At 41.5% G+C, this 23,720-nt stretch overlaps 1 protein-coding gene across 2 annotated transcripts; it reads right to left on the bottom strand.

Annotated features, from left to right (window-relative positions):
* Nucleotides 1–5,344: 5,344 nt before the first annotated feature.
* NDUFAF4 (NADH:ubiquinone oxidoreductase complex assembly factor 4) lies at nt 5,345–10,928 on the bottom strand. 2 transcript variants are annotated; one of them, XM_030555974.1, is made up of 3 exons: nt 10,730–10,928; nt 7,655–7,752; nt 5,345–5,964 (listed from the first exon to the last, which is right to left on the bottom strand). In XM_030555974.1, the coding sequence occupies exons 1-3, from the start codon at nt 10,854–10,856 to the stop codon at nt 5,680–5,682; spliced, it is 510 nt and encodes a 169-aa protein (XP_030411834.1). In that variant the 5' UTR covers nt 10,857–10,928; the 3' UTR covers nt 5,345–5,679. The 2 variants fall into 2 exon arrangements, with proteins under 2 accessions (XP_030411834.1, XP_030411835.1); XM_030555975.1 differs by lacking the exon at nt 10,730–10,928 and adding an exon at nt 9,371–9,929.
* Nucleotides 10,929–23,720: the final 12,792 nt, after the last annotated feature.

Here is a 23,720-nt window from a genome sequence, read left to right on the forward strand (position 1 = left end):
GATAAGTAGATGATTGAGCTATGAGTTTTGTAAAAATTAGTTATAAAACCACTAGGTAATAGAGTGTACTTTGGTGCAGTTCTCTGAAGCTATCCTAAGAGCCTTTTTCCTGACACCATGCTTCCCAGCAGAGAAGCAACTGGCCATCACTGACCTGCTGCTAATTATGTGATACCATCTCAGATTTTAGGTAATTAGCTGGGCAGTCTAAACCTATTGCTTATGTCTGTGTGTGCTCAAATCTAATAAACAGTAGTTTTAGATAAGAGCATGCTTACTTGTCTCAATCTTTCATTGGCCAGAAGTGCTGTGTTCCCATTGATTTATTCCTGAGTTGGCTTGGAGTGAAACAATTAAGTTACAACTGCTTTGGTTTCTGAAAACCCTGGGTAACAGACATCTATAATCTACTGTGTTGCTGCTGCTGCTGTTTTGTCTTTTCTGGAGCACAGACCTATCTCATGTATGCACAGATCCCAGCTGTCAGGTGTTGCTGCTGGTGGTTTCCTTTTTTACTTGCAGTTATGAGTCCAGCTTTTGCCAGAACTGTTTGCAGCTCATCAAGATTTTTGGATTGCCTTTTCTTTCAGCTCAGAGATTCACCCCAGCTCACAAGTGCTGTTGCTTTCTATTGCATGTACATTTAAAAGGGATCAATTCCAGCAAATACAAAAGCATCTCCCTCACCTTCTGACACTTCCTCACTCAGAGACATATTCTAATAAACTGTTATGTCTTCATGTCCAAGTTCCTATCTATACACCTCTACCCCGATATGACACTGTCCTCGGGAGCCAAAAAATCTTACCATGTTATAGGTGAAACCACGTTATAGCGAACTTGCTTTGATCCACCAGAGTGTGCAGCCCAGCCCCACCCCAGAGCAGTGCTTTACTGTGTTATATCCAAATTTGTGTTATATCAGGTCACGTTATATCAGGGTAGAGGTGTACTAGACAACTTTGCCCCCACCTTGCTAACACTGGGACAGTTGACTCAGTCTTTTGTAATGATCATTGGGAGCGCTAGTGTAGCCAATCTACATTTTATCTTAAATCTCACAATATTTGGTGTTTTTCTTAAAGCATCAGCTTCTGGAGCCATGTGATTATATGAGAAATTGAGATTTCATGTTTTAAAAAGTAAGTTTCTAGCCCTCATGGTTGCAGAGAAAAAAAATTGAAAATGTGATGGTAAATAAGAACAACCCAAAATATACTTTAAAAAAAAATCTACAATATTTAAGCCAATTTCATCTGTTTTGGGTCTGCCTTATGATTTCTGAATGCTTGGGGGTTAGCAATAATGTAGGACTGAGGAGGAAAGCCTCCACACCTTTCCCCAGCCTGCACAGAAAGGGTGTGCTCCGCAGTATAAGAAAATACAGCAGGTTTGGAGACCAAACATCCTCTCTCTGTTTGAAGCTGCAAAGAATGCTTTCCTGCTTTATAGATCTGATACTGCTACCTCAGCACCAAATGTGAGGGACAACTCACTTTCATGAATGGCGAGACTACATATGAAGAGTTTAAGGGAATGTCCATACTGTAAACACACTCACAGCTGGCATGTGTCAGCTGACTTGGGCTTCCGGAGCTTGGGCTGTAAAACTGCACTGAAGATATTTGGGCTCAGGCTGGAGACCGAGTTCTGGGACCCCACCATGTGTGAAGGTCCCTGAGCTCAGGCTTGACTCCAAGCCCGAAAGTCTACACTGCAATTTTACAGCCACTCATCCTGAGCCCACAAGCCTGAATCAGCTGACACAGGCCAGCTGCAGGTGTTTAATTGCAATATAAACATACCTTAAGATATTCTACAACCTACATCTAATTATTCACACAAAAATAAATCCTTATGGACAGTTAAATTAACCAACTGACCAAAATTAAAAAAAAGAACAACAAAAAAAAACGGGCAGATTGGGAGCAGTCTGTAACCATTTAATAAATTGTATTGGGCAATGCATTTTCTGAGCCCCATTATGCATCTCCCATTGGACTCAAATGTACAGGTCTGCAGGGATAATCAAGTCATCTGTATCTTGAGACCAGAAAGGGGCTAGCTCTTACATGGGTGTATAGCAAGGGGCTCGGGGGAAAAGAGGACGCACACAGGCTTGTACAGTCTGCATAAAAGTCAGGCAAAGTTGTCATTCCATAATGTAGGAAGCACAGAGGGTGCCTGGTGCTCCAACATGAACAGGGGTCAGGTTGGGCCACACCATCCCCCCACAATGCACATATACACAGGCTCAGTAGAGGGATTACGCTGCACTACATAAAGGGATGGAAGAGTGTGTTCGCTCTCTTGTCAGGGAGAGATTCTGTTTCAGAAAAGGAGAATGCCCGCTGGTGCTCCTGTAGGTAAATGCAGCTCTGCAGCACACCTGATGTCCGTGCATGAAAGGCACAATCTAGACCACAGCCTACTTCCCAACAATGCCAGGCAGCCCAATGGAATATCCATGTCATGTCCAACCCCAAGCACTATTCAGAGTTACAAAATCAGTGATAGCCCTTTGGAAAATTATATCTTAATATTCTTATACAGTAAACATTTACAGCTGTTGCATTAGCACTCAGTGTAATTTTCCTCTAGAATGAAACAGGGACAGCAGTCACACAAAGTCACAAAGCACACATACCATAATGGTCACATATTCCAAGCTGATACAATGGTGACAGATACAATTTGATTTGACAACAGACCTGCACCACTTTGATTCTGATTTCAGTGAAAGACAGAAGACACCTGTTGGCCAAGAGCAGGGAACATGTTGCATAACTGGGACAGTAAGTGTGCAAATTTTCACATTTGGAGGGTTCCCAAAGTCATCATGTGTTGCACCATCTCCCAGAACTGTCACAATTAAATACCTTTATGTTTTCAAAACATTAAACATGTAACTGAAGCAAGAAGGTAATGAAAAAAAATCTGTGCAGTCATGCTATCTGGACAGAGGATATAGAAGCAAAATGAGTTGAAAAAATGTAAAAAAAATATGTGGAGAACAAAATTATGCATAATTAGAAATATATGAATATGAAAATCAGAGAGAATTTACTAGAATCTGATCAAAAGACAAGAGAATATAGATAAGTGTAAGACAATTGACTGCACTAAAAGCATACCAACCAGGCAAGGAAAATTAACTAAGATACTTAGGAAGCTAGGGGTCACCAAATGAAATGAATAGGCAGCAGGTTTAAACCAAACAGAAGTATTTTTCCACACAACACAGTCAACTTGTGGAACTCCTTGCCAGAGAATGTTATGAAGGCCAAGACTATAACAGGGTTCAAAAAAAGAACTAGATAAGTTCATGGAGGATAGGTCCATCAATGGCTATTAGCCAGGCTGGACAGGGATGGTGTCCCTAGCCTTTGTTTGCCAGAAGCTGGGAACAGGCGACAAGGGATAGATCACTTGATTACCTGTTCTGTTCATTCCCTCTGGGGCACCTGTCATTGGCCACTGCTGGAAGACAGGATAGTGGGCTAGATGGACCTTTGGGCTGACCCAGTACTGCTGTTCTAAGAACTGTATTAGATCACTGATGTTTGCTTACTGCAAGTAGTGAAATATGTTTCATTATTCTAGCAAATACTCACAAATACCACAAAACCACATTTAAAAGTGAAACTGGAAAGGAACTCCGGCGAGATTAAACTCTAAAACCTTAGCACAGACATGAGGTAAACATTCAGCGTGGGCCTGCTCATTGGGAATGTTGCCACAAAGTTTTAGAGATCATTAAGACAGAGGCAAAATACTTTTTTTGAATAGTAACTCAATAGAAAAGCCGTCCTTTTATGGTATACTCTAGGGCAGCTAAACCTAAGACTGAAGACCAGCAGGCTCCTTTATGGATAGACAAAGTTAATTTTGTATGGAACAGAGATATTACAATACCATGTGCATTAGAAATGGATAACTTATTTAAATGCACTGAGGTACTATGCAGAAAATGGTTTTGTTTTGAATCAGCTAGTAACGCAAGTAGAAAGGATTTTGTTGTGAAATAGCAACGCTAATGTTAGTCTTGCTAGGAATTTTACTTGATTTCTGAACTCAAGAAGCCTGTAGGAAAAAAAACAGGCATGTTTTTAAAAGAGGCCTATTCTAGACGTGTTTGTATCCCCTCCTTCAGAATTTACCTGATTTTAAGTTCTAAATGTATGGGTGGTTATTAATCCTAAAGGACAGTATCAGTATTTTAAGAAGGCCTTAGGCAGAAGTTGAGCTGTAAATTGGCAAGGTTTCTCCTTCCTCCTCCCAAACAGAAAAGATACTAAACATAAAGTTTAACATTGCTCACATTACCATGAAAGTCCATATTATTCAATCACCAATGCAAGACAGTATTTTTGCATTTTGAATAGCTATAGTAACAAAAGGTTTACAATCTGCAACTAGCCTGCCTCTAGTTTACAGCACATAACATACTTGGCTAAGAGCACTGAAGGATGCAGTTTACTTTCAACATGGTAATATAGTAGCATTACAGTAGTGGGTTCTATAGAAATTTCTAGCCACAAATTGGTTACCTGAATTTCTGTTTTTAGGCTACTATATAAAATATAAATATAAAATAAAACAGGTGGACCTCCATAGATATTTCTATTTATAGAAAAGAGCAACCAGCTGAATTTGAAAGCTACCTACTAATCATGCATACATGAGATGAGCCACTGTATCACACAATGAAGATGCGGGAGCCAAGGAAAGCTGCAATAGGTTCAAATGCTGCCACTTTACACTGCTGTTTATAAACTGATTGATGAATGACTTACAAAGTTAGCCCCAACGGTGGAGCTAACTAGAATGGAATAGATGCAGCTAAGCTTAACTGCAACCATTATAGCTCCATGGTTTAAAGAAGGTGCAAAAGCAATTTCCCCCACACAATTCACCCTCTTTTGCTTTTAAGATCTTGACATGCTTAAAAATTCTATTTCCCCGGCAATTATCCTTCTTTGTGAAGCAAACACCCTCTTCCATCATTTTTTTAATTATAGAAAAGGGGCTCTTTTGTATTGTATACCTCTACCTCGATATAACGTTGTCCTCGGGAACCAAAAAAATCTTACTGCGTTATAGGCGAAACCGCGTTATATCGAACTTGCTTTGATCCCCCGGAGTGCGCAGCCCTGCCCCCCGCCGGAGCACTGCTTTACCGTGTTATAGCCAAATTCACGTTATGTCGGGTCGTGTTATATCAAGGTAGCGGTGCATGTACACCTGCAGACTAGTTGCATGAATAAGAATAGGTGCCATGATAAAGATTTCTGCAGAATCACTAGAAAACAGTGGTTGAATGAAGTCCAAAGACAACACATTTGACTTCTCAGTAAGAGGTGATATTTAAAAATAAAACTGTTTCTGAAAACAACTGGAACAATTTAAGTGGATCATTTATTGTCCTGAACAGATTTCACTGATTGTCTCCTTATTTGGCATAAATGAGACAGGTTATGAACCAGAATATATCAAATACATTGTTTTCACATGCAGCAGTCACACTGAGAATGCAGTCATTTAAATAAAGCATTTTATTGCTACAAGAGGGCAACCTTTAAGAGCATGAGACCAAATTCCCACACAAACAGTGTACGAGAAGTGTCAAATGAAGACACCAGTGGATCAGCCAAGATTTCAGCAATCACTTTAGGAAGGTTATAAAACTTTTCTGTCTTTGGGAGGAAAGATCTCCACAGCAAAAGGTATGAAGAATTCTAAGAGAGAGGTGACCTCCTTCAAGTCTATACTGTACTCCTTTGCTATTTTCTCTGCAGTCCATGTTTGTGGAGAAAGTTTATGATTATTGAGAAGAGTCAGAACCTCCACTACAGAAATTTTGCCTTTAGGAATGCTTGGAATATCTTGATCTCTTAAATGACCAAGTTTTGTAAGTCTGTATTCCTGCTGTTTACTTGGGATAATTCCACCTTCATCTTTTACCTAGTGTGGGAGGAGAAAAAAGTTCAAGTCAATCAGAGTTCTGTTCTGTCAGCGTACCACATATTTTTCGCCTATTTCTTTTAATTAAAACGAAAACTTTAATTACTATAACAGGCTCTCCAGTTTTTCCATTGTAAAGACTTTGATCCCCATGGATTTCCTCTCTTTCTTAGACCATAAGCCAGTGGTTTTCAATCTTTTTTCATTTATGGACCCCCAAAACATTTCAAATGGAAATGCAGAACCCCTTTGGAAATCTTATCCCGTGGACCCCCAGGGGACCACAGGCTGAAAATTACTACCATAGTCCAACACTACTATGTCCTCAAAGCACTGTGTTCTATATAGACCACAGTTTCGGAAACAGTTACCATGGCCAAATGTTCAGCACCTAAATCAATAGCTTAGTTTTCTGAATAGCTGAACATCCACCATTCCCACTGACATCAGTGGGAACTTCTGGTGCTCAGCACTTCTGAAATTCAGTTCACAGATATAGGTATTAATGTGAATGTAGATGCCTAATTTCAGGAACAGACATATGAAAGTTTTGTCCCATATATTTCTGAGCAGCACCAACTTCCATTGAAATCAGGTGTTCAGCACTTTGCAGGATTAGGTTTTTAGATTCTCTATTACCAAAATAAAATGGAGATAACATTATTTACATATTTCACAGGACATTATTGGGGATACATTAACATTTCTAACAATTTTTTTGTCTTAGATGGAAGGCATTATAGAAATGCCAAATTTAAGAGAGAGACAAAGTGGATGAGGTAATATCTTTTACTGGATCAACTTCTGTTGGTGAAAGAGACAAGCTCTCGGCCTCCACAGAGCTCTTCTCCAAGTCAGGATATTATCTCATCTACCTTGTCTCTCTCATATGACGGTATTGGCCCCAATACCGCTATAAACAAAAAGTGAAAACAAGCATAAGAGAGGCCTAAGACTAACTTTTTTTAATCTAATGCCAATATGTTGAGCCTTGCATGCAGATCATACAGACAACTGCTGTTAGTTTATCCATTTCATGGGAAAAAAATCTAGATAATTGTACAGGAAAATATAAATAAAATATCTTACCATTTCCTCACCCAAACAGATACAGGACTTCACTGAAAGGGGCACCAACATTTTAAGTGATATTTTAATAATTTCTTTACTCTTGGTACTAGCCTCTTTGCTCTCCAGCAGAACTACAAACCCTCTCCCACACAAGTCCCAATTTCTTCTACCAACTATAGCATTAGGAATTCTCTCTCCTCTCTAACCTCCTATTTTCCAAACCTTCCACAGACTGGCTGCTTAAACTTCTAGAAACCCAAATCTGTGAGTATACTTTGGGGGCTATGGCACAAGGAAGGTGCACACAGATGCAGTCTCTATGTGATAGAGGAACATGCCTGTATAGACAGCTTCAAATAGAGGTAGGAAAACTGGGAGCATAAAGAAAGGTTGATGGCACTCTTAAATAAGGATGTGACCTTGAAATTAGACTTCTGTTACACAGCAACTGAAATACAAAACAGCAATAAAAAAGCTCAGTTTCATCTATTAACAACTAGTAAGCGACTAAGACAACAGACTTCATAAAGCCTATTCATCACATGAGCATTGATATGTTGCTTTTGTCATCTGAAAAGTGCTTGCTGCTATACCCATTACAGAAAGAAGACATGCTCACTTGCACAGGTGGATCTCTGGAATCAACATAAACCTCTTTTAATAAGGCGAGAAGTTTGTCATCTTTTCTGCGAATTTCCTCTTGGATTTCTGGATCATCTAAGAAAAAAGATTTAAAGCAGAAAATAACTCCCCCGCTCATATTCTTCATGGTTTATAATGCCTATGAGTAGGGCCATACCAAATTCATAATCCATTCTAGTCAATTTCACAGCCCATAGGATTTTAAAAATGGTAAATTTCATGATTTCAGATATTTAAATCTGAAATTTCATGGTGTTATAATTGTAGGGGTTCTGACCCAAAAAGGAGTTGTGGAGTTCACAAGGTTAATTGGGGGGAGGGGGTTGCAGCACTGCTACCCTTACTTCTGCGTTGCTGCCTTCAGAGCTAAGCAGCTGGAGAGTGGTGGCTGCTGGCCAAGAGCCCAGCTTTGAAGGCAGAGCCACTGCCAGCAGCAGCACCGCAGAAATAAAGATGGCATGGTATGGTATTGCTATCCTTATTTCTGCATTGCTGCCTTCAGAACTGGGCCTCTGGTCAGCAGCCACCACTGTCTGGCTGCACAGCTCTGAAGGCAGCAGGCGCAGAAATAAGGGTGGCATGGTATGGGATTGCTAACCTTCCTTCTGTGCTGCTGCTGGCGGGGTGCTGCCTTCAGAGCTGGGCACCTGGCCAAGAGCCACCACTCTCTGGCCACCCAGTTCTGAAGTCAGCGCAGAAGTAAGGGTGGCGATACCATGACCCCCCTGAAATAACCTTTGACTCCTCTTCAGCTTCTTTTGGGCCAGGACCCCCAATTTGAGAAACACTGATCTCCCCCATGAAATCTGTATAGTATAGGGTAAAAGCACACAAGAGACCAGATTTCACGGTCCATGATGCGTTTTTCATGGCTGTGAATTTGGAGGGCTTTAACCATGAAACATCACATAACTCAAATGAAAATGAAAGCGTGTGAACGCTTCCAGGCAAATCTCATTTTTGCATTAGTTCTGATAGTCACAATACTTAATGTTGTCTCGTACACAGGAAAAGGAGAATCTATTATGGCTATTCAAGAAAAGAAATTGCAATACTAAGCAACAGTTAGGCCTGGTATACACCTAAAAATTATATCAATTTAGCTACATCGCTCAGGGCTGTAAAAAATGTCATGCCCTACATGATATAGTTAGTTAGGTCAACCTAACACTCAGTGTAGACACAGCTGGGAATTTTTCCAGTGACCTACCTACCACTTCTTGGAGAGGTGGATTAACTACATTGATGGAAAAAACTCTTCCATGGATGTAGGAAGCACCTATACTACAGTATTACAGTGGCAGTACCACAGTGCTGTGCAAACTCTGAATCCATCACAACATGCCTGCCAGGTATTGCAATAGGAGTTGCCCTGTCACGGATAGTGAAACAGACACAGAAGTGACTTGGCCAAAGCAGAGTGAGGCAAAACCAGGCACTAGTCCTGTGCTTACCTTAATAGGGTCACCTACGCCAGTGGTTCTCAACATTACCAGACTACTGTACCTCTTTCAGGAGTCTGATTTGTCTTGCATAATCCCAAATTTCACTTAAAAACTACTTGCTTACAACATCAGACATAAAAATACAAAAAAAGTGTCACAGCACACTATTACTGAAAAATTGCTTACTTTCCTCATTTTTACCATATAATTACAAAACAAATGTATTGCAATATAAATATTGTACTTACATTTCAGTGCACAATATATAGAGAGCAGCATAAATAAGTCACTGTATGAAATTTTAGTTGCACTGACTTTGCTAGTTCTTTTTACATAGCTGTTGTAAAACTACCCAAGAGTTGCTGCCACACTGCCAGCTACAGAACAGCCCAGAAGTAAGGGCAAGCAAGACTGGGTTTCCATACAAAGCCACAAAACCCAGAAGTAAAATAACAGGTTGTGAGGTGTGGACTACACCTCCCAGCATAGGCCCTGGACCAGCAGCATCCAGCCAAGCAACAGGGCTACATGGCAGATATTCGCAACAGGTAGCAGCTGGCAGATCCAGACCCCAGGAGGCACCCAGAGGGCAGCGGCTGGTGAAACTAAATGTCACTGGCTACACCAGCCCACATCTGCTCCCATGTTGTGAATTCGCGCACAGCCTGCAGGAGGACTCTTCACACAACCCCCTCCTCCCTTTAACTGCCCCCCATACATCCCCTGCATCCCACCCCCAGTAACCTCCCACCCCGATTCCACCTGCTGCAACCCTCGCACACACACCCATACCCTGCATCCCACCCCCAGTAACCCTCACCCATACCCTGCACCCCACCCTCCGTAACCTCCCCCCGCCCATATCCTGCATCCCAGCCCGTAATTCCTCCCCACCCATACCCTGAATCCTCCCCCATACCTCCCCCTGCACCCATAGCCTGCATCCCACCCCCGTGACCCTCCCACACACACACACACACCCATACCCTGCCTCCTATCCTCCTGTAATCCCCCACCCATACCCTGCATCTTCCCCTGTAACCTACCCTGCATCTATATCTGCATCCCACCCCCCTGTAACCCTCTCACACACACACACACTCACACACTCTGCATCCCACCCCCCACCCCCTGTAATCCCCCATTAGGGTGACCAGATGTCCCGATTTTATAGGGACAGTCCCGGTATTTGGGGCTTTGTCTTATACAGGCACCTACTACCCCGCACCCCATCCCGATTTTTCACACTTGCTGTCTGATCAGCCTATTCCCCATAGCTTGCATCCCACCCCCTGCAGCCCCCGCCCACACATCCCGCCCGCCATAATCCCCCGCCTCCCACCTCCCCATAACCCTCCCACTCCCACACCCTGCACCCTCCCGCCCAGCCCCCACGCCAGAAACCCCCAGGACACCACCTCTCCTCGGCGTACGCGGCCCGCGGGAAGGCGCGCACCCTACTGCCCCGTGACCCCCCGCACGCGCAGCGTGTCCCCACCGCCCCGTAACCCCCCCCACGGTTCGCCCCGCCCCCGTAACCCCGCCCCCCACTCTCGCTCCCTAGGGCCCCGTGGCCTTGGGGCGCAGCGCCGGCCGCGGACACTCACCAGGCAGCGGGCCCGGCCTGGCGACGGGGTGCCGGGGGGCGGACCTGGGCTTCTCCTTGCTGATCTCGCGGGTGGCCCGGCTCTCCAGGTTGAAGTTGCGGAACGCGCGAGTCACCTTGGCCCCCATCACCTCTGCGCGGCACCGGCCCGCGCCGCGAGCAAGGCTTTGCCCGTCCCGCGAGCATGCGTAGAGAGCAGCCCGCCCGCCAGCGCCCCACCTAGCGGGCAGGAGGACACCCCGCAGGCGCTGGGCGGCGGGGCGGGGCGGGGCTGAGTGCTCGGACTACAGGGTGCCAGGGGGCGTGGCGGGGGTGGTCCCTGCCTGCCTAGGCAGGGAAGGCTGCTCAGTACAGGCTGCTGGCTGTGCAGTGTCCTGGCCTGTGGACCATCTCCTACCAGTATATTGTGCCTGGCACGTAGGCCACCAGTGACCTGGAGTCTGGTCCTTGGGCTAGTCAAGGCATCACGTTGTGCCTCAGTTTCCCCATCTGTAAATTGATGAATAATGATGCTGCCTTGCCTTGTACTGATGAAAAGGCAGTGTGTGAGGCAAGGTCGGATTATAATTATGCTTAAGGAGTAGGAGACAAAAGCAGAAGCAGCTGGAGCCCAAAAAAGAAAGAATCTGGATGAGCCCAACACCACCTCACCTTAGTACACTACCACTTGTCACGTTTTAATTTTTCACTCGCTTATTTCTTTCCCTTCACTTTTTCGCCTACTACACAGGGTACCGGGAGGTTAGGTTATGACATCTCAGCAGAGGTACCTCTTTTCAGTTTATTATACCTATAAATACATTGTAAGTATGATGTCTCCAAGGATTCAATTAATTTTTAAAAATAAAAAAATGCTCTCCCGCAGCAGCAGTAACTGAGATATCCCTTGTTTCACATGGGGATACTAAAAATGCATGAGATTACATATATCATATATGTATATTCTATATGAAAACTCAAATGCATTTTTAATGTTTTGCAACTATAATAATGGATCTCTCCATTATTTGTGCTGTAGGAGAACATCTTTCTTTAGGCCTCTAAACACTTATGCACATGAGTAGTCCTATGTTAGTCAACAGGGCTCTTGTGTGGGTAAAATCACAAGTGTTCATAAGGGTGTGAGAGTCCTGGTTTTTTTCTGATTTTTAGCTATGCTGAAAACCCAAATCTCAGATTGAAGTCAATCAATGGAAGCTCTGGGTAGTCACATAACTGAGAAACTGACCATGTGTTTGGCCATGGAGTCACCTTTCTTGGGGTACAGTTGGAAATAACCTCAAGGTGGCAGACTGGGCTAGGGTTTCCAACTTCCAGAGTTTTAATCACCAGAATGTCCACTTTTTTTCAGCATCTTAATATTGGCCATGGTACAGCGTAAGAATAATCGTTTTACAGGTGATTTATAGATAAATTACTTTTTAATTATTTGATTTATAAATTGTGTCCATCATCTCAGCAGAAGTAATAAAACAGAGATAAAGAAGAGTCTATAATAACACCAGTGCTACCTGCATGTAAAATAATCCTAGTCAATGACAATCTCAATCAAACAGAAACATATTATGCAACCCTGAAGTTTGCCAAACTCTGGTTAATGATCTAGTTAAATCTTTATGTGCTGAATGATCCTGATAGCAAGTGTAAAATATTACATTTACTTTCCCTCCCCCCTCAAACCGCACACATTTTAGGCCTCCTCCAAAAGTTATGGCATCATGATATGACATATCTACCATGTACCCTGCTGAAGAGTGGAACCCCCATAGTGATTATATTTATTATTATTTATTCCAGTATCTACATTAATTCAAAATATCTTCCCTGTGCTTTTTGTCTGTGAGTTTCTTTATTTGGATAAAAGTACCACATAAGTATATTTCTGATGGTCTCTCTTCTTACTGTTATTCTGTGATTAGAAGTGTGTATTTTTTCTATATCAGTGCATCACCGTTCTCTTCAACGATACTGTGACTATTTTAGAAGGAGATATGCTGTACATTATGTGCCCTATGTTGGAGCATTACAGAACAATTAATCATTACAGGATGGCAGTCTGTGGGCTAGCTTGTGTCACAGGCCTGACTAGGAACAGTGTAGAAGCACGATCCCTCTCCCAGATTCTCTGCGAGCAGAAGAAATGCAGCATTTTCTCTCAGCACACCCATCGAATTCTACTGACCAGTACATGTGGGGAGGTGTATGCATCAAACCCATAGATTGTAGTACCTGAAGCAGTGATGGGCTGACCACCACTGACCTAAACATTGCAACCAGCTTGGTTCCTATTGTGCAAGCACTGTAATGACACATAATAAATGACAGTCTTTTCCCCAAAAAATTTACAATCTGAAAGACAAGACATAACAGGTAGATAAGACAAACCAACAAGGTGGCAGAGGAGACAGATATAACAGGATGTGCATCTGGGATTACTGAGCTTCCTCTGGGGTCCTGGAGGAATCAGTCCCTGCATAGCCTTCCCCCAGTTCAAAGGCTGAGATTGTCCATATCATTACACAAGGAGAGGGATGGAAGGAGGCTCTTTGAACCCTCTTATGCTGCTAACCTTCCCTAAAGCCAGATCCTATCTGGCTCTATTTTAGGAACCACTGCACAGTACAGTATGTGTGACAATAGGGATGTAGGAATTGCCAGCCTGGATCAGACCAATGGTCTGTCTAGTTCAGCATCACTAGGCAGTTAGTGGCTGGCTTGGTTATGCCTTGAAGCACAAGGATTTCTATCTCATAAATTTTTATCCTATTTAATGTAACTGTAATGTTCTTGTTCATGTGAATGCCTTTTCTTAGTGTTCATAGATCCTTGAGGGTATGATGTACATTACCATCCCTTAAGAAGTAATAAAAAATCCATTTTGCCTTTGGACTGAAGGCACTAACCTTAATTTGAAACTAAAGAATCTCCCTCTTGGCTCGAGGAACTGCTGGCTGCTGGGATCAGACTCAACACAGTGACGCTGTCTCTTTAAAACCTGATGTGACTAACACTATTATATTGGTTCGCAGCAGATGAACTTACCAAAAGGCAGCCAGTTCGTTAAAAATAAAGAGTGATGTCATTTTGTGTCTGTCATTTCCCATCACTAAGCATGATACCAGGCTGTATGTTTTGCTGACTGCAAAGGACCAGGACAACAAGGTTTTCATTCTAATTCTGGAATCTTTCATACTGACTGCAGCAAGCAAAAGATTTGAAATTTTTGAATTGCAGATGTTTTCATTAATTAATTAGGCATTTTATCAATGTAGCTGTATCATTGACAGGTAATATTAACCAGGAAATGGAAACCTTTACCCAACCACATACCAGCATTCATAGTTATTAAAAAGTTGTGACTATATTTTTTCCTTGTAACATAAAAACTGAGGGTATTCCATTTACCCTGTTTTGTAAGTGTGCTTCATTGTTACTGAATCAGCAAGCTTATTTGAATTGTTCTGAGATATTTTTAGTAAACAATGTGACTCCTAGATATCTCACATACCAAAATGAAGAACACAAGCACATAGGAATTGCTGTGCTGGAACAGGCCAGTGGTCCATCTAGTCTGCTATTTTGTCTCCAACGGTTGCTAGCACCAGATGCTTCAGAGGAAGGTGCAAGAAACTTCACATTAGGCAGATGTGGGAACTCTGCCCCCTATACTTTGTCTCCTAATCCCTCCCACATCTGAGAGACTTCTTGAAACTGCTCGGCAAGTGTAGGAAGTAGAATTGGTTGGAGAATGAAAAAACACTGGTGAACATTTTCTTTCCCATTTTTCATCAAAATGTTTGTTTGTTGAATTTTTCTGGCCAGCTCTGTAGCTGAATGGAAAATGGATAAAATATTTATTTTGTGAGTTAACCAGCACATTTTCTTTATTATTGGTTGATCTATTGTACATTCCCCTGTAGGAATATAGGCCCACATTAGATTTAGGTGAACTATGGAAGTTGAGGGCTTAGCATGAGCAATAGGCCCAAAATATGGGACCAAAAAGTATGAGATTATGAGAAACAACAGTTGTTGTGTTAAACGTGTTGTGACCCTTTGGAATACCAGTGTTATCTTATTGAAGGTTTGGCTGAAGTAATAGAAATAAAACACGTTACTTGGGTACTAGATGCAGTATGTAATTGGCTATATAAGGAACCCTTCTGCGTCCAATGTGAGGGCACTATTTACAAACCAGCAGTTGCCAGATGCACAGTGGCCTGCCCAGCCCTGTGCTGCCAGCATGCCCCTTCCCCTCAGGGGAGGGCCTATGCCATGCCACACAGCCCCCCCGCCCAACATCCCTCGACTCCCTATGGTCAGAGCCCCCTGGACCCACTATGCCCAGCGCCCCCCCAAACCCACCCACAAATGAACAGCACACTGCATAACACCATCCCTGCCCACAGCCTCACCACTACTGTCCAGCACCTCCCACATAACCCCCACTCTCTAGTGCCCCAACATACACAGATCTTCCCTGCCCCTTCACAGCCAGCACCCCTCCAGGCTCCCCACAGACCCACTCCCCCAAGCTTTGCATCCCTGCTGCACTCACCAGCCCTGCTGGGAGGCGACTGTGTCTGCCGGGCTGAGCTGGCAGCATTCAGGGCTGAGAATTACTCCGGTCCCTCAGGAGTGACACGATCAGCCAAGCCAGACCTGCCCCAGCCAGGGTCCCTCAAGATGCACTTGCCTGGAGGGGCCCAGGCAAGCCCTCCACACTGTCTCCCCTTTCACCTGGCTGAGACTGGCCAGGCTTCTCCCTAAGTTCCAGGCAGCACAGCTGCAGGGAGATGGGGCTGGGGGGAGCAAAGACTGCCCGGAGCAGGAGGTGCACTGGGGTCCGGACAGGGAGCTGAGAGGAACAGGGGGGTGGGGCCAGGGAGCAGAGAGAAGCCCTCAGCCAGCTGGCAGGCAGGCCGAGAGGAGCAAGTGGTGGGTGGGGGAGCCAGCGGGGTCTCGGGGTGCAGTGCAAGCGGAGCAGGCCAGGGCCCCTTCTGAGCATGGAGCCATTGGAGCCACTGGAGCCATTGTACACCTGGCACTACCATGCACACAGAAACTGAAAAAAATATTTCCATTGCTAATAATCAAAATTTACAGATAGGAAAAAAAACCAAAAATGCTGCTGGAGAATTTATAATTGTTTGATTGAGGGATATTTAATTTATATATTTTTACATGTGATGTTGACAATTTGTGTTTTAACAATTATAAAGATTTAACTTTTTGAATCTCAACATCTATGGTCATTAAATAATTATTGTCTGACTCTCCCATAATTTTCTGCAACTGTGAAAATTTAAAAAGATACAAACTCGGAAAAAGTGCTAAAAACCAAACAATCAAGTAATCAGTATAATTAATACTTAATCTAAAGATCGGGCAACAGATTCTTTTTCAACTAGGTGTACTTCATCCTCTAGGAAAAGAAAACTCTTAAGGAAAAAGTACTTCTGAGTAGAGGCAAGTGAATAAATGATTTTTTCTATTCAGGTACCAAACTGAAAAATTCCTTAAATTTTTAGTTTTGAATCAAACTAAAATGGATTTTTTTTTGTTTTGCTCGCCAAACAAAAAGCTGAAAGTGAAATGAAATATTTTGGGTTTTGTTGTTTTTTTAGTTTGTGTGATTTTGGTTTGGTTTTGGGTGTCTTTTGCCCTTTTATTGTTTTATATGAATCTAGCTAATTTTCTTCCCTGAAACTGTTCACCAAATTTGACCTCAATGTGTGCATTTTTCTGCAAATAAGCTATTTACGCCCCCCCCCCAAATTGTGCGGCTCTACTTCTGAAGCTAATCTACAACTGTACCCTCAGGCAGCATGTGTTTTTAAGACACCTACATTACTCTTTCAAAATACTGAACTAAAATTAGCGCAATATCAGTTTAAATTGCCCATCTGTGTATTTCTATCTCCTCTCTTCTTCCATAGAGATTAAGGGAGTTCTGTCATGTAATTTTAGAAAAGAGTCTACATTTAAAGTTCTTCAGTTTGTTTTGAAATGAATAAGTCCAATTTCCACCACATGGCATATGCTGTATAACCATTTATTATGAGCGAGGAGCATTTCAGACTTCCAGGTTCTTTTTATAGTAGCATTTTCTGCTTGAACCAGCATTTTTGCAAGCTTTTGTGTTTTTACATTCACTGTTGTGATTGTTATTTGACATTCTAATTTTTTATTTAAGCTCTGTGACAAATAAGGAACAAGGGCATTCTAGAAAGCAGAAAATTAGATGTTCAAGGGTAATACACTCTGCTGGTGCATCTTGGAAATGTGCATTATTAGATTTGCAAGAGGTATAGGGACATGTCTTCAGTAAAAAAAAAATATGTTAAGAAAAAAAACCAACAACTCTGAGGCTCAAAGGCAGTAGGCAGATGAGATGGTGTGCTCTTTGAGGCACAGCATGTACAGGTACAGACAGGGGAAAGGCAGAGCAAAGATGGTTTTAATCCATGTTTGTATCCCTGGAATTCTGGGCAGGTTGGTGGCTGGTGTGTCATGGGAACCTTCCTCTGATCAGCTCCACAGCCTAGAATTGTTCTGAATGGTCATATTAGTGATTGCTCTGGCCCCAGCCCTGCCACCAACTCACTTCCCACACTGGGGCTAATTCCACAGAAAACAGCCTAAACTTTCCCATCATCAGGACTATTCCTGCCCAGCCAAGGGGCTTATATGACCCTCTATACACTGCCACAGCATCCCACAGGGGCTAGCCCAGGAAGGAATATCTTTCCCAACATCTTTAAGACAACTTGTCTATAAGCCCTTTTAAGCAAGAAGGTTCCAGTGATAATGTACTTGGGTATTTTGTTTAGTTGCTCAATTTGTTTACTATCAGAATATTTCAAGGTTTTTATTTTAAATTGAGACTTTTTTTGATCAATTTTCACCCACTTTGAATATTGAAGAGCATGTGATAAATCCATAAAATCAGGGAATAAGAAGAACCCAATCCTTCAAGGTGCTGAGCACCTTCTCCAGGGTGCTAAAGTACCTCAGCCTCCATGTTGAAACAGACTATTTGCCTAGCTAGTTTAGTCTAATATTCTGGCTCAGACTGTGGCCAACAACCAGTGCTTCAGAGGAAAGAGAACACCTTCCAATTCACCCCATCTCAGTTAACAGGGGTGGCTGTTAGTGTTTGGTTGTTCACTCTGGGGGCTCAGAGGGATCAGACGTGCAACCAGGTTTCTCTCCAATCTCTTCGATACAGGCTCTTATAAGTTCAAAATAGTGAGTACTAGGTAGATAAAGCGAGTTAGGCTAATGGTTGTTTTCTTTATTTGTAAATGTATATTTGGTTGGAAGGAGTTCAAATGTGTATTTGGCTGAAAGGAGTTCAAATTGGTATTTTGCTGAAAAGATTTTAATTTGTACTTGTATACTTAGGCTGGGAGGGTATTCCCAGTGTCTATCGAAGAAAGACCCTGTACCTATTCCATTTTAAATTTACAAAGATAATTTTTACTGTTTTTTCTTTCTTTAATTAAAAGTTTTTCTTGTTTAAGAACCTGATTTTTTTTTTTATTATTATTCTGGTGAGACCCCAGAGGACTGGGTCTGGATTCACCAGGGACTTGGTGGGGAGAAAGGAGGGAAGGGGAAGAGAAAGGTTAATTTTCTCTCTATGTTAGGATTACTTTCTCTCTCAGGGAGAGTCTGGGAGGGAGAGAGAGAGGGAGGAGGGGAGGTAAATTTTCCTCTCTGTTTAAAGATTCAGGGAGTTTGAATCACAGTCATCTTCCAGGGTAACCCAGAGAGGGGAAGCCTGGGAGAGGCAACGGTGAGGGAAAGTGTTTACTTTCCTTGTGTTAAGATCCAGAGGGACTGGGTCTTGGGGGTCCCCGGGCAAGGTTTTGGGGGGGACCGGAGTGTACCAGGCACTGGAATTCCTGGTTGGTGGCAGCGCTACAAGTACTAAGCTGGTAATTGAGCTTAGAGGAATTCATGCTGGTACCCCATCTTTTGGACGCTAAGGTTCAGAGTGGGGAATTATACCATGACACTCAGCAATTAAGAACATTTTTCTCCCTCCTCCTTGTAACAACCTTCTATGTACTTAAAGACTGTTATCATGTCCCCCCTTAGTCTTACCTTCTCCAGACTAAACAAACCCAATTTTTTTCAGTTTTCCCTCATAGGTCATGTTTTCTAGACCTTTAATCATTTTTGTTGCTCTGCTCTGGACTTTCTCCAATTTCTCCATATCTTTCCTAAAATGTGGTGCCCAGAACTTGACACAATACTCAAGTTGAGGCCTAATCAGCGCAGAGTAGAACTGAAGAATTACTTCACTGTAGGGCTGTCAAGTGATTAAAAAAATGAATCACAATCACGCGATTAATCGCACTGATAAACAATAATGCAATACCATTTATTTTAAAAAAGTGGATGTTTTCTACATTTTCAAATATATTGATTTCAATTACAACACAGAATATGAAGTGTACAGAGCTCACTTTATATTTACTTTTGATTACAAGTATTTGCACTGTAAAAAAACAAAATAAATAGTATTTTTCAATTTATCTAATGCACGTACTGTAGTGTAATCTCTTTATCATGAAAGTTGAACTTACAAATGGAGAATTATATAAAGAAAACTACATTAAAAAATAAAACAATTTCAAATTTTAGAGCCTGCATGTCCACTCAATCCTACTTCTTGTTCACCAATCGCTCAGACAAACAAGTTTGTTTACATTTACAGGAGATAATGCTGCCCTCTTCTTGTTTACAGTGTCACCTGAAAGTGAGAACAGGCATTCTCATAGCACTATTGTAGCCAGCGTCGCAAGATATTTATGTGCCAGATGCGCTAAAGGTTCATATGTCCCTTCATGTTTCAATCATCATTCCAGGGGACACGCATCCATGCTGATGACGAGTTTTGCTTGATAACAATCCAAAGCAGTGTGGACCGATGCATGTTCATTTTCATTATCTGAGTCAGATGCAACCAGCAGAAAGTTGATTTTCTCTTTTGGTGGTCAGGTTCTATAGTTTCTGCATCAGAGTGTTGCTCTTTTAAGACCTGAAAACATGCTCCACACCTCATCCCTCTCAGATTTTGGAAGGCACTTCAGATTCTTAAACCTTGGGTCAAGTGCTGTACTGTGTTTAGAAATCTCACATTGGTACCTTCTTTGTATTTTGTGAAATCTGCAGTGAAAGTGTTCTTAAAATGAACAACACATGCTGGGTCATCACCCGAGACTGCTATAACATGAAACATATGGCAGAATGCAGGACAAATAAAGCAGGAGACATAAAATTCTCCCCCAAGGAGTTCAGTCACAAATTTAATTAACACTTTTTTTTAACTAATGTCATCAGCATGGAAGCATGTCCTCTGGAATGGTGTCCGAAGCATAAAGGGGCATATGAATGTTTAGCATATCTGGCATGTAAATACCTTGTACTGACGGCTACAAAAGTGTCATGCTGTCAAGGTTTCTTCCCCACTCTGAAGTTTAGGGTACAGATGTGGGGACCTGCATGGACACTTCTAAGCTTAATTACTAGCTTAGATCTGGTACACTGCCACCATCCAGAAACTCAGTGTCTGGAGCACTTTCTGTCCCCCTAAAACTTTCTTCTCCCTGGGTTGCCTTGAGGGACTTCACCAGTTCCCTGGTGAACACAGATCCAAATCCGTTGGATCTTAAAACAAGGAGAAATTAACCATCCCCCTCCTTTCCCCCCACCAGTCCCTGGTGAGTCCAGATCCAATCCCCTTGGATCTTAAAACAAGGAAAAATCAATCAGGTTCTTAAAAAGAAAGCTTTTAATTAAAGAAAGAAAAGTAAAAATCATCTCTGTAAAATCAGGATGGAAAATACTTTACAGGGTAATCAGATTCATATAGCCCAGAGGAACCCCCTCTAGCCTTAGGTTCAAAGTTACAGCAAACAGAGGTAAAATCCTCTCAGCAAAAAAGGAACAGTTACAAGTTGAGAAAACAAAAATAAGACTAACACGCCTTGCCTGGCTATTACTTACAAATTTGAAACATGAGAGACTGATTCAGAAAGATTTGGAGAGCCTGGATGTACATCTGGTCCCTCTTAGTCCCAAGAGCAAACAACCTCCAAAACAAAGAGCACAAACAAAAGACTTCCCTCCACCAAGATCTGAAAGTATCTTGTCCCCCTATTGGTCCTCTGGTCAGGTGTCAGCCAGGTTTACTGAGCTTCTTAACCTTTTACAGATGAAAGAGACATTAACCCTTAACTATCTGTTTATGACACATGCAAATGCCTGTTCTCACTTTCTAGTAAATAAGAAGAGGGCAGCATTATCTTCTGCAAATGTAAACAAACTTGTTTGTCTTAGCAATTGGCTGAAGAAGAAGTAGGACTGAGTGGACTTGTAGACTCTGAAGTTTTACATTTTTTTTGTTAGTGCAGTTATGTAACAAAAAAATCTACATTTTTAAGTTGTGCTTTCATGACAAAGAGATTGCACCTCAGTACTTGTATGAAATGAATTGAAAAATACTATTTTTTGTTTATTATTTTTACAGTGTAAATATTGGTAATAAAAATAATATTCACATTGATTTCAAGTACAACACAGAATACAATATATGTGAAAATGTAGAAAAAATCCAGAATATTTAATACATTTCAGTCAGTAGTCTATTGTTTAACAGTGCAATTAAAACTGTGATTAATCATGATTAATTTTTTTAATCACTATTAATTTTTTTAGTTAATCATGTGAGTTAACTGCGATTAATAGACAACCCTACTTCAATAATTATTCAGAATAATTCAATCTTAATTAATCAAATAATTCTTAATCAAATAATTCAATCTTTGTAATCAATATAAGGTTTAATGATTTTCTGTGCAAATGACTGCAGTGTCTCTGTGCAGCCAGTCACACATTCATTTAGTGTCCATAAAGTAGGAAAACGTAGGTACTACAATAAAAGTGTGGTCCAGTAATATAAGGTTCTATTCCCAGTTCTGCCATTGACCTGTGACCTTGGAAAAGTTGTGGCATCTGACTGCCTCAGTTTTCAAGTCTTTAAAATGGGAATAATACTTACTTTCCTTTAAAAAGCACTTTATGATTGTGGCTTTAAAGAGCTAAGCATTTATTACAACTAATGAATATTATTAATATTGACAACACAATTACTGATAGTAAAAAGTAGCTGTATTTTAGTATGTTGAAATAAAAAAATTGTAGTTAAAATCATATTTGTCCACATTTACAAATATGCTCAATAGAAATACACCTCTACCCTGACATAATGCGACCCGATATAACACAAATTCGGATATAATGCGGTAAAGCAGTGTTCCAAAGGGCTGGGACTGAAAACTCTGGTGGATCAAAGCAAGTTTGATATAACTTTCACCTACAATGCGGTAAGATTTTTTGGCTACCGAGGACAGCGTTATATCGAGGTAGAGGTGTATATACATATTTAAGTCTCAGTTAAATATCTAATAAATACATAAAATCCTATAATATTCTCATGCTCCAAAGGAGCTTTTAAGACTTTTTTGGAGTAGCAGAACTTTATTGTCATTCAAGGGGGATAGGGAATAAAAAGAGACCAAAGACTAAAAGTGTTTCTTGTCATCCATATATTCTGCTGTAAGGAATGGTCATGGGAGCACAGCTGCAATTTACTAGGGATCTGATTCTATGTAGTAACAGTCGCCATGGTTTTATTGCATTGCCACATTCACCAGCTGTCCCTTAAACTAACAGCTACTTGCCTTTTTCATGAAATATGACTAAATACAGTGTGCCAAAAGAAATGTAAGTGTTGGAGAGATGCTGCAATATTGATGTTTTCACCCTAAAACCAAAATTATTTTCACTATTTGTTTTTAGTTTGTGTTTGTGCATAAATATTTGATATGTATGTTATACAAAAATGAATATGGAACTGTCAAACTTAATCCTATTAACTGTGGTTCACTGTGACTTTTGAGATATTGTATTTACTTAACGCTTCTGCAGGTGGCTGAAAAACCATTTGCATTTACTTATTCCATTCATATTCTCATTGCTGGCTTGGATATTTTACAAATCGTACATTTGCATGCTGGACTCTCATGAAAATTGGAATCTGTTCTGTTGGGAGACAGTTCTATTTACATGTAAAGAAGCTGAATCTTTGTAACCAGAAAGGGAAAAAAAAATAAGAGAGTTCCCAATGAACTCTTTTAAAACTGGTTTACATAAAAGGACAGGTTAATTGAGCTGTGTGAAAAGACAATCATTTAATATAATGAAAAGGGTCCAACAAATAAATGTTAATCCCCAAATTTATACAAGACAGTTTGAGCCATATCATAGAAAGATGAAGCTAGTTTTTATTCACATGAAAATTAAATCCCTTTAGTCAGGATTATTAGTCTATTTTCTCACAGTGAAATTCATCCGTAGAGCAAAGAGTCAGCAAAAGGCCCAGTGTACCACTTAGAGCTCACATAGGGTCTCCACAGGGATTAGGCTGACAGGCAGAGTCTCCATGCTGTCCTTGTATAGGTAAAAGCAGAAGGAGAGAGGCTGTAGAGCCATATTTTTGTACATTAAATGTCCCTGGAATCCTGTGCACTTGTACAGAGTGTATGTGACTGCTGTACTGTCTGGAGTAGCAGATAACTGGGGATAGTGGTGAATGAGGGGTGAACAGCAACTCTACACCCTGACCTTGGAGGTGCAAGGGTGGATTTCTCTTTTTCATCTGCTCCACATTCCATTTGAAGAGAGTCTAAATGTGCAAGCTCTACACAGGTGGAGTGAATTTCTAGGAAATCCTTTTGAAACATATTACAAAATGTTCTAGTTACGATCAGGGACAGACAGTCTAGATTCCTGCTTGATATTTTTGGATTTGTCCCAATTCACTGTATGGTCTCAGACAACCACGAGATCTTCAATGATCTAAAAATCAAAAAAGAGTCCTACAAGAAGTGGAAACTCGGTCAAATCACAAAGGATGA

The sequence above is a fragment of the Gopherus evgoodei genome, chromosome 3 (genome assembly GCF_007399415.2).
Source record: "Gopherus evgoodei ecotype Sinaloan lineage chromosome 3, rGopEvg1_v1.p, whole genome shotgun sequence".
Classification (NCBI taxonomy): domain Eukaryota; kingdom Metazoa; phylum Chordata; order Testudines; family Testudinidae; genus Gopherus; species Gopherus evgoodei.